The sequence below is a fragment of the Myxocyprinus asiaticus genome, chromosome 39 (genome assembly GCF_019703515.2).
Source record: "Myxocyprinus asiaticus isolate MX2 ecotype Aquarium Trade chromosome 39, UBuf_Myxa_2, whole genome shotgun sequence".
Classification (NCBI taxonomy): Eukaryota; Metazoa; Chordata; class Actinopteri; order Cypriniformes; family Catostomidae; genus Myxocyprinus; species Myxocyprinus asiaticus.
Window position 1 is genome coordinate 17376029 of NC_059382.1, and position 12746 is coordinate 17388774.

The 12746-nt window shown below is 39.9% G+C and overlaps 1 protein-coding gene across 2 annotated transcripts in view; it reads left to right on the forward strand.

Moving 5' to 3' along the window:
• LOC127430257 (vacuolar protein sorting-associated protein 53 homolog) overlaps positions 1-12746 on the forward strand; it is a 31305-nt gene that overhangs the window by 15397 nt on the left and 3162 nt on the right. The window contains exons 8-20 of one of the 2 annotated variants that reach the window (XM_051679937.1): positions 2491-2569; positions 2698-2841; positions 4562-4704; positions 5451-5592; positions 5745-5843; positions 6898-6992; positions 8749-8991; positions 9623-9770; positions 9867-9949; positions 10519-10597; positions 10741-10889; positions 11007-11076; positions 11230-11367. In XM_051679937.1, coding sequence (XP_051535897.1) covers positions 2491-2569; positions 2698-2841; positions 4562-4704; positions 5451-5592; positions 5745-5843; positions 6898-6992; positions 8749-8991; positions 9623-9770; positions 9867-9949; positions 10519-10597; positions 10741-10889; positions 11007-11076; positions 11230-11367 — 1612 coding nt within the window. The remainder of the gene's footprint in view (positions 1-2490; positions 2570-2697; positions 2842-4561; positions 4705-5450; positions 5593-5744; positions 5844-6897; positions 6993-8748; positions 8992-9622; positions 9771-9866; positions 9950-10518; positions 10598-10740; positions 10890-11006; positions 11077-11229; positions 11368-12746) is intronic. The other variant, XM_051679939.1, reaches the window with a different exon arrangement.

The window sequence follows — 12746 nt, forward strand, 5'->3', positions numbered from 1 at the left end:
AGTGGACCAACACCAGCAGATGACATGGCACCCCAAACCATCACTGACTGTGGAAACTTTACACTGGACCTCAAGCAACGTGGATTGTGTGCCTCTCCTCTCTTCCTCCAGACTCTGGGACCCTGATTTCCAAAGGAAATGCAAAATTTACTTTCATCAGAGAACATAACTTTGGACCACTCAGCAGCAGTCCTTTTTGTCTTTAGCCCAGGCGAGACGCTTCTGACGCTGTCTGTTGTTCAAGAGTGGCTTGACACAAGGAATGCGACAGCTGAAACCCGTGTCTTGCATACGTCTGTGCGTAGTGGTTCTCCCCCACATTTTTGAATGGGTTTTGTTTCACAATCCTCTCCAGGGTGCGGTTATCCCTATTGCTTGTACACTTTTTTCTACCACATCTTTTCCTTCCCTTCGCCTCTCTATTAATCTGCTTGGACACAGAGCTCTGTGAACAGCCAGCCTCTTTTGCAATGACCTTTTGTGTCTTGCCCTCCTTGTGCAACGTGTCAATGGTCATCTTTTGGACAACTGTCAAGTCAGCAGTCTTCCCCATGATTGTGTAGCGTACAGAACTAGACTGAGAGACCATTTAAAGGCCTTTGCAGGTGTTTTGAGTTAATTAGCTGATTAGAGTGTGGCACCAGGTGTCTTCAATATTGAACCTTTTCACCATATTCTAATTTTCTGAGATACTGAATTTGGGATTTTCCTTAGTTGTCAGTTATAATCATCAAAATTAAAAGAAATAAACATTTGAAATATATCAGTCTGTGTGTAATGAATGAATATAATATACAAGTTTCACTTTTTGAATGGAATTAGTGAAATAAATCAACTTTTTGATGATATTCTAATTATATGACCAGCACCTGTATATTATTCTTTTATCGCTTCATTATTTTAATTGCTTTTTCGTTTCGTTTGGAGTGCATTTTGAATTTAGAAATGTATTTGATTTAAGTTTTTCGTTTTTTAAATAAATTAATTTTCAATGCAAAATCAGCCCAGGGGTTGCCGATGTAATTGGATATTGTGATATATATATATATCGTGAAGGAGGGAACAAAACGAATTTATTCACACACGTGATGTATTTTCCCGGATAACGAAATACCCGACTGGTAGAGAATGCACAGATGAAGCAGATTCTTTGCCAGAGAGATGTTGCCCTTCACAGCTGTTGTAAAGCCATCTTTCAACAACACACATTTTAATTGCGCTTATTTTTTTCCAGTTTCATTTGAATTTTTAGTTAAAATAAATAAATAAATAAAGTTCAAAGTTTGAAATCAAGGTGTCTTGCTTTATTGTGTAGATTTAACCCTAACACTGCTTAACGAAAATTACACCATAGAACCACCTAGTGTCCAACCAGCGGTAAAATATTTTTGTCATTTTTATGTGGAGTTTTTTCTGCGACCAACCGACCAATCAACTTGGTCGACCAAGACTCTTCTCATCGACTAACCTTTGGTCGACTATCAGGGGGTAGCCCTACAGTTTCTGTCTGTTTTTGAGGTGTAGAAAAAGATTAGAGTTGATGAGGGTGGGGATCAGGTTTACAATGTAAATAATGTTAGCCCTCCTTTGGTGATCAGATGGACTTTTAGTGCACAATAAGATCTTGCTTATCTTGAACTACACAAGCTCAACACATGTGAAGGGGAGGAAATGGTCTTGTGAAAAATGTTGTGATGATAATGTCTAATTGGATGTTTGTGAGGTTAAATGTTATTTGAAGCCAAATGTGGAGAAAGCAAGATGTTTTCATTCTGAGCCCAACTGTCCCTAAATGGAGATGTCTGGTTGCTTGAAAGGTGTGGCAAAGATATTTAATCAGGGGCAACAGCTGAGGGATGTACTTCTGTTCAGACAATGTTGGAGTCTTAAAGGAGTTAATCGAGTTGGGTGAACAGATTGGCAGATATGTGCCACAATGAAGACTGGTGGCTGACTGGCAAGCACATGTGTCTCCCTCTCTCCTTCACTTTCTTATTCTCTCCTTCTGAGTGTGTTGTTGTTTACTTTGGATGGCACTGGCATGGAGTCTGGTTACGCCAACTACTAAATAATGAAAAGAGCATCTTCTAGTCATCACTTTGTGGTTCATCCAGACCATTTTGATGGAACTGGGCTTAGTGGTTGAAATTGGGCTCCAGTGTAGAACTTGGCAAACATTGATTAATTCAATTTGAATTGACATTTGATTTCATACAAGTAGGTAGCTGTTATTTCTCTCACGTCCATGCTGATCTCGCCCATTAAATGCAGTTGTTTTAAGATCTGTCACAGTTTGGAAGGGTTCCAGGTACCAGCCCTTCACCTTGCCCCAATAGAGAGGGGTGCATTAGAAGTAGCATCATAGGGTAGACCCTTTTATTGCTGTTTATGACTGGACGTCAGTTCATTTCATTCCAAGTCCACCGGGTGTCTTGTAAAGCCATTCCAAGGATGCTAGGTGTCTCACCCATATGTTTTTCTCCTCCTCAGAGTTAAAGCAGCACAGAGCGAGCTTGGAACGCAGATATTGGCCGACTTCGAGGAGACTTTTCCTGCCCAGGGATCAAAGGTACAGCCCTATCAAAGCTGAGAAGAACATATTTCTAATCAACTCTTAATAATAATGCATAGTTAGTTTCACTTGAGATTCTGTGACAAAATGAAATGGATGAAAAACATTTGGTTTGTTATTTACAGAAATCCGGAGGTCCTAGCATCGTTCTCAGAGATGCTTGCTTGGTGGCAAATGTCCTGGATCCTCGTATTAAGCAGGAGATCATTAAAAAGTTCATCAGGCAACACCTCTCAGAATACCTTGTGCTCTTCCAAGAGAACCAGGATGTGAGTGTGACTTGTTACGTCTGACCCTGACTTGTACAGTTGAAGTCAGAAGTTTACATACACCTTAGCCAAATACATTTAAACTCAGTTCTTCACAGTTCCTGACATTTTAATCATACAAAACACATTCCCTGTCTAAGGTCAGTTAGGATCACTACTTTATTGTAAGAATGTAAAATGTCAGAATAATAGTAGAGAGAATGATTTATTTCAGCTTTTATTTCTTTTATCACATTCCCAGTGGGTCAGATGTTTACATACACTTTGTTAATATTTGGTAGCATTGCCTTTAAATAGTTTAACTTGGGTCGAACGTTTTGGGTAGCCTTCCACAAGCTTCTCACAATACGTTGCTGGAATTTTGGCCCATTCCTCCATACAGAACTAGTATAACTGAGTCAGTTTTGTAAGCCTCCTTGCTCACACGCTTTTTCAGTTCTGCCCACAAATTGTCTGTCAAATTAAGGTCAGGGCTTTGTGATGGCCACTCCAGTAGCTTGACTTTGTTATCCTTAAGCCATTTTGCCACAACTTTGGAGGTGTCCTTGGGGTCATTAAGTAGCTTTAACTTCCTGGCTGCTGTCTTGAGATGTTGCTTCAATATATCCACACAATTTTCCTTCCTCATGATTCCATCTATTTTGTGAAGTGCACCAGTCACTCCTGCAGCAAAGTACCCCCACAACATGATGCTGCCACCCCCATGTTTTACGGTTGGGATGGTGTTCTTCGGCTTGCAAGCCTCACCCTTTTTCCTCCAAACATAATGATGGTCATTATGGCCAAACAGTTACATTTTTGTTTCATCAGACCAAAGGACATTTATCTAAAAAGTAAGATCATTGTCCCCATGTGCACTTGCAAACTGTAGTCTGGCTTTTTTATGGCGGTTTTTGAGCAGTGGCTTCTTCCTTGCTGAGCAGCCTTTCAGGTTATTTCGATATAGGGCTCGTTTTACTTTGGATATATATACTTGTCTACCTGTTTCCTCCAGCATCTTCACAAGGTCCTTTGCTGTTGTTCTGGGATTGATTTGCACTTTTCGCACCAAACTACATTCATCTCTAGAAGACAGAATGCGTCTCCTTCCTGAGCGGTATGATGGCTGCGTGGTCCCATAGTTTTTATACTTAAGTACCATTGTTTGTACAGATGAACGTGGTACCTTCAGGTGTTTGGAAATTGCTCCCAAGGATGAACCAGACTTGTGGAGGTCCACAGTTTTTTTTTTCTGAGGTCTTGGCTGATTTCTTTTGATTTTCCCATGATGTCAAGCAAAGAGGCACTGAGTTTGAAGGTAGGCCTTAAAATACATCCACAGGTACACCTCCAATTCAGTACATCTATCAGAAGCTAATTGTGTAAAGACTCGACATCATTTTTTGGAATTTTCCAAGCTGCTTAAAGGCACAGTTAACTTAGTGTATGTAAACTTCTGACCCACTGGAATTGTGATTATAGTCAATTAAAAGTGAAACAATCTGTCTGTAAACAACTTTTGGAAAAATTACTCATGTCAAGTAGATTTCCTAAATGACTTGCCAAAACTATAGTTTGCTAATATTAAATCTGTGGAGTGGTTAAAAAATGAGTTTTAATGACTTCAACCTAAGTGTATGTAAAGTTCTGACTTCAACTGTATGTACATGTATACATATTGGCATGTTGAAAGTGTGCTGTATCATCACCCTCATGGTCTGTTTTGCTGTTTTGAATACAGGTGGCGTGGCTCGACAAGATAGACCGGCGTTACGCGTGGATCAAGCGTCAGCTAGTGGACTATGAAGAGAAGTTTGGCCGCATGTTCCCTGAGGAGTGGTGTATGACCGAACACATAGCTGTAGAATTCTGTCACATCACCAGGTACAAACGCATCAACTCACACTAATGCATTGTCATTGGAATTCCTGTAATTACAAGTTCCAGATTAGTAAAATGATTTATGTGTTTGTCAAATTAGTAATAACTAAGCATCAAATGAAGTTGCATGCTCAGAATTTTATGAAAGCTCTGATTTTGGACATCTGCATTTAGTGGTTAACTTAGACGGTAATAATACACTTGTCTAGACTTAAGACAACTCACAACTATGAAATAGTTTAGTAAAAGACTAAATCATGTACATTATGACAAATGATTGGATGGACAGGAACCGGTTACATGTCTGGTATTTCAGCAGCAGAATTAACAGAGACTGAAGTAGGCTGTATGTGAGTGTTTTCTATAGTCAGATTCCTCTCAAGGGAGTCATTACAAAATCCTTAATGCATAGAAAGAACGTTTGAGGTCCGTTGTAATCCGATCTTAAATGTTTCTCTTTTTTGGCAAATCTTCATGTTAGAACGGATTCACCACGCCAACAACATCTGCCTATTTAGGCTTTTTTTTTTTTTATTTTATTTTTTTTTTTTTGCAAAAGGGCACTTTTTCAAGCTGACTGTAACTTGATCTATCCTTTGAGTACAACAGTGGTCCACTTTGTTTCCTTTAACAGCAAACCAGACATTTGTACATGCTGGCCTATAAAAGCACTGACCTGAAGCCTTAGTCCTACGTTAGGTTTCGCTCACTATCGTCTGTCTAATGTTTGTGTTTTGTTTGCTCATCAGAACCGAGCTGGCTAAGCTGATGCGTAACCGTGCCAGGGAGATCGAGGTCAAACTTTTGCTCTTTGCTATTCAGAGGACCACCAACTTCGAGGGGCTGCTGGCTAAACGTTTCTCAGGCTGCACCTTGAACAACGGACCTGGGGTGAGACCATATCCCATGCTTGTTCTTTGTTTTGGACCATGCTGGTTTGAGGGCGAGCACAAAAGGGTTTTACTAAGGCGTGACTGCACTGGTAATCTGGTTTGTTTGGTTTAAACTATTAAACAATGTGATGTTTCTTCTTTGCTTTTCAGCAGAAAAAACCTGAGACACCCCTAGAACCCACTAACCCCTTTCTGGGGGACGAGTCTGGAGAGGACAACGTGTCAGAAAAAGATGAAGATTTGGATCGAGTGAGACTCCTTATCGTTCAGACTTGTTCAGTGTTTGTTTTCAAAAATTGCACACTGTAATGCAGTTTTGTTCCCTAATGTCAGGACTGAAATAGACAAGTGGAAAGAGTTTAATTCTTTGCATTTAAAGCAGGGGTTTTCAAAGTGTTAAACAGTTAGCTCCCCCCACCCCACAAAATTTACAAGACTGCGCCCAAATTTTTTACGGATTTATATACATACAAAAATGTGGAGAGTGATTCACTTTAAAGCTTCAAAAAGAAGAGGAAAAAGTAGTCCATTTGACTCATGCATCAAATTCCAAGTCTTCTGAAGGAATGCGATTAGGTTTTTGCGAGAAACGATGTGAAATGTAAGTAATTTGTAATTGAAAATCTTGAAAATGCATAAACATGCATTCCACTGTGAACGAGCGTCGCTCATGCAGTCATGAACACACAACGAACTTCAAGATTTTCAATGAATTTTCATTTTTGGGGGATATATTCCTTTAATTTAGCAGTGTAGGGAAACTCCTTTGCAGCTGATGACCCCATTTCTACCATATGCCATCTACCCCACCCATCGTCTGATCTTGATGATGCATTTGGTAATTTTCCAATGTGCAATTTACATTGCTGTCTAATGTTGTTTGATTTGACTTGCGTTTGAACTCCGGCCTGGGTCAGACGCATATTATCTCTAATTGACGTGTTATGAAAACATTCAAGGCTTGATGTGCTTAGATCTCTTTATTTGTAAGTATATTTATCAAACTCTTAAAGTATACACTATTATGACAGCCTGGCTCTTTCTTTGATCCTTTATTTATTCCACACAGATTTTTTTTTCTTTTATCTTTAAATTTCTGAAGATGTTCTCAGTATCAGGTGTTGTAAGAGTCTCTGGTGATTTGGGTTCGTCAGCAGTTCACCGTTATCACAGTGGTGCTTATGTTGCAGTGTTTTTGCAATTCAGTTTCCTTCCACTTTCAGGGTCACACTGGTGCCACTGTACTACATGAAAAGGAACCTCTTAAGAAATCATTGATTGAGCAATGTTTTGCTGTTCACAGCCAAAGAAGCCCAAGGTTCCGGACAACCCATTCCGTGGCATTGTGTCCAAGTGCTTTGAGCCTCACCTCTACGTTTACATTGAATCACAGGATAAGTAAGTAAAATCTGCTGGAACATTACACACAATAATGTCAGAATGACTCACGAAAAAATTCTTCACACAGGAAGAAGCCCATTCATTTGAAAGTAACCCTGCTGCTAAAGAGGTTTGATTCAGCTCAATAGATCTGAGTGTATAAAGACTCCACTAAATCAAAATGAAGCCTTTGTGTTTTTTTTTGCCAATGTGTATTTATTTGCTAGTGTACTATTAAACATTGAAAAAATACACGTAGCAGATTTACGCATTTTAAAATTTCCAGTCTTTGTCTTCTGATAAAACGGACCAAAAATATTGATGACTCGTGTTGCACTACACAGATTTTTGTCCAATCAAATGCTTTCTAGAATGAAAATATACCTTCCCCTTCACCTGACCAGCAAGTAACAAATCATGGTTCATGGCTCTGACGTAATAGAAGCGTATTGGGTATATAAAAAACTGGACAAGCCATTTGATATGTCCCACCTAAACTGTTTTAATAGGAAATATGTCAGCAACTGCGCCTGTCAAGTAATTTCTTGGGGTCTTTAATGGCTCTCACCAACCCCTACTTCAGAAATTCAGAGATACTAATGCTCGGATGCACTTGGTTTGTTAGCTTCCCTTTCCGGTGCCACCTTTTCAGTAGTTCCCATATGTCTGTATCTCTCCACCTCGCCACTGTGAAATTAATCCCATTTGCTGTTAACCACAAATGCTGTAGACAACCTTAAAAGGACCCCCTTCTTCTTTACACATCCTTTTCTGTCTCGCTTTTCTTTTTACCTCTTTCTTTCTCCCAAGCCTTGCTCTCTCTACCACTGGGCTACCAAGAACAGGGCTTCTTGTGTTGGCCCTTCTCTGGCCCATGTAACACTGCTGGCACTGCCTGAAGCAGAGTGATCTTTCCGTCAACAATGGCTTGCATTATACCACTCCAGACTGACCTGTCTGGCATGAGTGTTCACATTCTTTTCTTGGGGTTAGCATCAATCTGATTACTCAGTGAGAAGAGAAATGGACTATTTAATGTGACCTTATAATATATCTGCTATTCAAAGCATGTTAAACACCATTTTTATGATTCCAGTCTCATTCAGACATATGGTATTATTACACATTTCTCTGGAATACTTCTGATTAGTCAAATGAGGCATTCTGCAGTTGATGACCAGTAAACAGTACACTTGATTGTTGTCCCACACAACTGATTTCCTCCATAGCTGTGCTATATTTATTTGTTCTTCTATAATTAAAGGTATAGTTAACCAAAGTTTTTTAATTCTGTTATCATTTACTCACTCTCATGTTGTTCCAAACTGGTAGGACTGACTTTCTATGATGGAACACAAAGGGAGATGTTAGGCAGAACGTTAGGGACTGACAGCCTTTCACTGTATGAGATAGATGCCATAAAAGTGAATGGTGACTGAGACTAACCTTCTGCTAACATTTCCTTTTGTGTTTGGAACAAATTTAAAACAACCCTTGTGTTTCCACACAGGTTTGGGACAATATAAGGATGAGTAAATGATTACAACATTTTCATTTTTGGGTAAACTATTCCTTTAACTTCAACTTAAATCAATATTTTATGTTCATTTATTTATTTATTTAGAAAGTACTGTGTAATGCAGTCAGTCGGTCATAGTTGCAAATAAGCCTCTTTTTCTGAGTTTCCAGTTTTGACACTTGGCTGTTTTGAAAACAAAACTTGATGTTTATGTGTTGACAACCCTATCACTAATGTTTTTGTTCCTTGTCTTAGGAACCTCGGAGAGTTGATTGACCGCTTTGTTGCTGATTTCCGGGCTCAAGGTCCTCTTAAATCGGGCACGGATGAGGGCGGTGCTGTACTACCCAGCTGTGCAGATCTCTTTGTGTATTACAAGAAGTGCATGGTCCAGTGCTCACAACTTAGCACCGGAGAACCCATGATTGCACTGACCACCATCTTCCAGAAGTATCTGCGCGAGTATGCTTGGAAGATCCTGTCTGGGAACCTGCCCAAGTGAGTTGAGACCCGCGGCGATATCTCACTTGGCTTTTCTCTGTATATCCCTTGTTATGATTGGATTTTTGGTTGTTCATCCAAAAATTTAAATTCATGTTTAGTTCCAAACCTTTATGCCTTTCTTTCTTTCATGGAACACAAAAGGAGATATTAGGCAGAGTGGGAGCCATTAATTTCCATTGCATCTTTTTTCTAAACAGTGAAAGTGAAGGGTGACTGAGGCTGTCAGTTGCTAAAATTATGCCTAACATCTCCTTTTGTGTTCCATGGAAGAAAGTCATACAGGTTTGAATCAACATTGGAACAACATCATTTTTAGTTTTGGCTGAACTATGCTATGGTGATGCTGGCGAGGAAAAACAGTGGTCGTCTCTGTGTGGTCGCATTTGTGGAGTATTTCTGTGCTGTTCTTCAAAGGAAGAAAAATCCCCACCCGTCGCCTTGTGTGGTTTACCCTGTATAGTATTTGGGAGGTTAAAAAAGGGGCTTTGTTTTGGAGAGCTGTCTTGTGGTTTCCATGTAATCTTTCTTGTGTTTCTTTCAGTGGGGTGTGTGGTGGAGGGCCAGTGAGTGAGTTAGGGTGCTTTGGTAACCATGTTGTGTGTGTTTTGTGTGTGTTCGCATGTAGAACCAGCACCAATAGTGGTGGTCTGACCATCAGCAGTCTGCTTAAGGAGAAAGAGGGATCAGAAGTGGCCAAGTTCACAACAGAAGAGCTCTGTCTTATCTGCAGCATCCTCAGCACAGCCGAATACTGCCTGGCTACCACACAGCAGGTTCCCACAATCACACACCATAAATGCATCACTCATACTGTATCTCACAAATCTATCAATGTTTCAATTGTACAATGTCCTGTGTCTTGTTCACAGCTGGAGGAGAAACTCAAAGAGAAAGTGGACAAGTCCCTAATGGAGAGAATCAACTTAACCGGAGAGATGGACACCTTTAGCACGTAAATATCAGTCACACCTTAAAGACCCCATTAAATCGCTTGACAAGCGGCACTTTCTTGTGCTGACATGTTTTTGAGTGAAACTGAAAGTTTGGGCAGGGACATATTGAAAGGATTGTCCTTTTTTTAAAATATCCAATAGGCTTATGGTTCGTCACAGCCATGAACCACGATTTGCTATATGTTAGTAGGTGGCAGGATGTATTAGTTGGAGGTACATTCGCATTCTAGGGAGCATTTGATTGGACTAAAATCTGTGTAGTTCCGGATGGGTCGTCAGTATTGTAGTCTATTTTTCCAGTAGACCAAGACTGTAAAATTTGAATGCATGTTTGTACTAAAAGTTTTTTTGTCAATTTTGTCAACTTTTAGGAAAATACTAGAATATTGTTGGCTTCAAAGCTAAAAGACATAAACCAAAACCCACAAACTCCCAATTTGATTTGATGAGGTCTTTATGATGAACTAACTTGACCCTCAAGGATAAGTAAAAACATATTTGCTGAAGGTAATTAGTTTGTTAAAACTGGTCTGCTTGTAATTTTACCATGACTCTCTCTGTTTGGCAGGGTTATCTCCAATAGTATTCAGCTCTTGGTTCAGGACCTAGATGCTGCATGTGACCCAGCACTCACAGCTTTGAGCAAGGTACCCTACGTAAACTTTAAAACTGCCCAGAAAAAGCTGTAATTGTTTGAGAGTGTGTCTTTAAAATATGTGTACTTTTAACCAGATCAGTGTGCATTTTTTAACCTTGAACATGATTTTGTGTGTGGTGTACATTTGTCCAGATGCCGTGGCAGAGTGTGGAACATGTGGGAGACCAAAGCCCATATGTGACCTCTGTAATCATGCACATCAAACAGAATGTGCCCATTATCAGAGACAACCTGGCCTCCACACGCAAATACTTCACGCAGTTCTGCATTAAGTTCACCAAGTCAGTATTACAGCCAGTTACTCAAACCACCCAAAGGCTCTTTTCTAACCCACAGTGTTTTCGTACCTCTGATTTGAACCACCACTGACTGTTTTATTTTCATCTGTTTCACTTCAGCTCATTCATTCCCAAGTTTATCAATCACCTCTTCAGGTGTAAGCCCATCAGCATGGTTGGAGCAGAGCAGGTAGGTGTAGATTCAGACTGGAAACTGGGACTGGGTTTTATAGACCTGACCATATATTACTAGAGTAACTCCAGTACACTTTGTTTCAAGTTTTGTTTTAAAGATGCAATTCATTAGTGGCTTCAGAAAATATGTCTTTCTTTTCCTGAATAGCTTCTACTGGACACACATTCGCTCAAGACAGTTCTGCTAGACCTCCCTTCCATTGGTTCTCAGGTGGTCCGTAAAGCCCCGGCAAGCTACACCAAAATAGTGGTTAAAGGAATGACTCGAGCTGAGATGATCCTCAAGGTGGGAACCTCTTGCATGGATTCACAGCCCTTTGAGAATTCACTCAACTTTCACCAGATTCTATTTTAACCAGGCTTCCTCATTGAGAAGCTCAATACAGGAAAGTCTTTAATGATCAGCTGCTCATAAAGCTCGGCTTGGCACAATGCTCGTTTGGAGTTATTTCCCAAGTTGTGCACTGGTGCATCTGGTTTAATGAGCTCTAAGACACAGGAAGTGCTCAAATGCCTTGGCTTTCCTGCCTGCAGCAGTGTGTGCTGCTGAGGGAAGATTTTTCTAATGAAAATCGTGTTCATTAAGGCACAAATAATGAAAGTAAAAGGGTCCAATACACAAAACATTAATTAAACACTGTTTCAAAAGTATAGCCACAATACTTAAACATAATATATGTTAACATGTCTCTAGTGTGATTAACTAGAGTTTACTAACTCTGTCTGTGCAAAGTTTTCCAGTATTTTACCTTTGTTGTCATGATGATATAACGCTGGTAAACCATGTAGGCTTAAATCTCAGTAACTTTTGCACAATATAAAGGATACCAAAAAGAGAGTTGACATGACTTTGAGTGTACATGTTTTCATCATTGTCTTTTGTTTATGAACAAGCTGTCACGTTATTCTGTCCTTGATCAGACGTACAGAGAATATGTGATGGAATATGTTTGTCTAAACAAACAGCTGCTTCATTGTTTGGAGTGCTAGAGTAGCAGAATTGCAGCCAAAAAAACATGCTATCTCCGGCCCATTTATGGACTGCGGTCCGTTCTGATGAGTTATTTTGATCACATCACTGTGTTAAATGCAAAAGTCCATTTTATATGTAAATGACCTCTGTTATGATTGGCTAATGACCATGAACTGCTCAATTCACACAAGTCAGGCCAAGTTGCTTAATACTGAATAGCTGTTGATATGTAAACGTGAGTGGTCATATGTGCTTTTGGTTGTGACATTAAAAACATAATGATTTTTGAATAAATAGTTTTTGCAGTCCAAAGCCAGGGTAGGTTTTGTTTTTCCACGTGCCGTTACATCTTGTGCTCAGTCAGGCGTTCTAGCCTTTCGAAGTATTCTCTTTTAACCACACGTTACCGGACAAGCCCAACTGCTTTGTGATTCTTTTTAGTACAGTCAGCTCCACACACATGAAGTGACGGCACACACAGATATATGCAGATACACGAGGCTGAAAAAAATGAGCTGAACGTAGACCGTCCACGCAGACTGTGCAGACGGCAAAATTTGCATCATGCATACTGTGCACAAGAAGTAGAAGCATGCGGAACACTGAAGTATACTTTAGCCTTAAATTTTCATAAATGGTCTGGGTGGAATGCGGAGAGATCTTTGCGTTTTCAATGTTCCCTTTTATTTCAA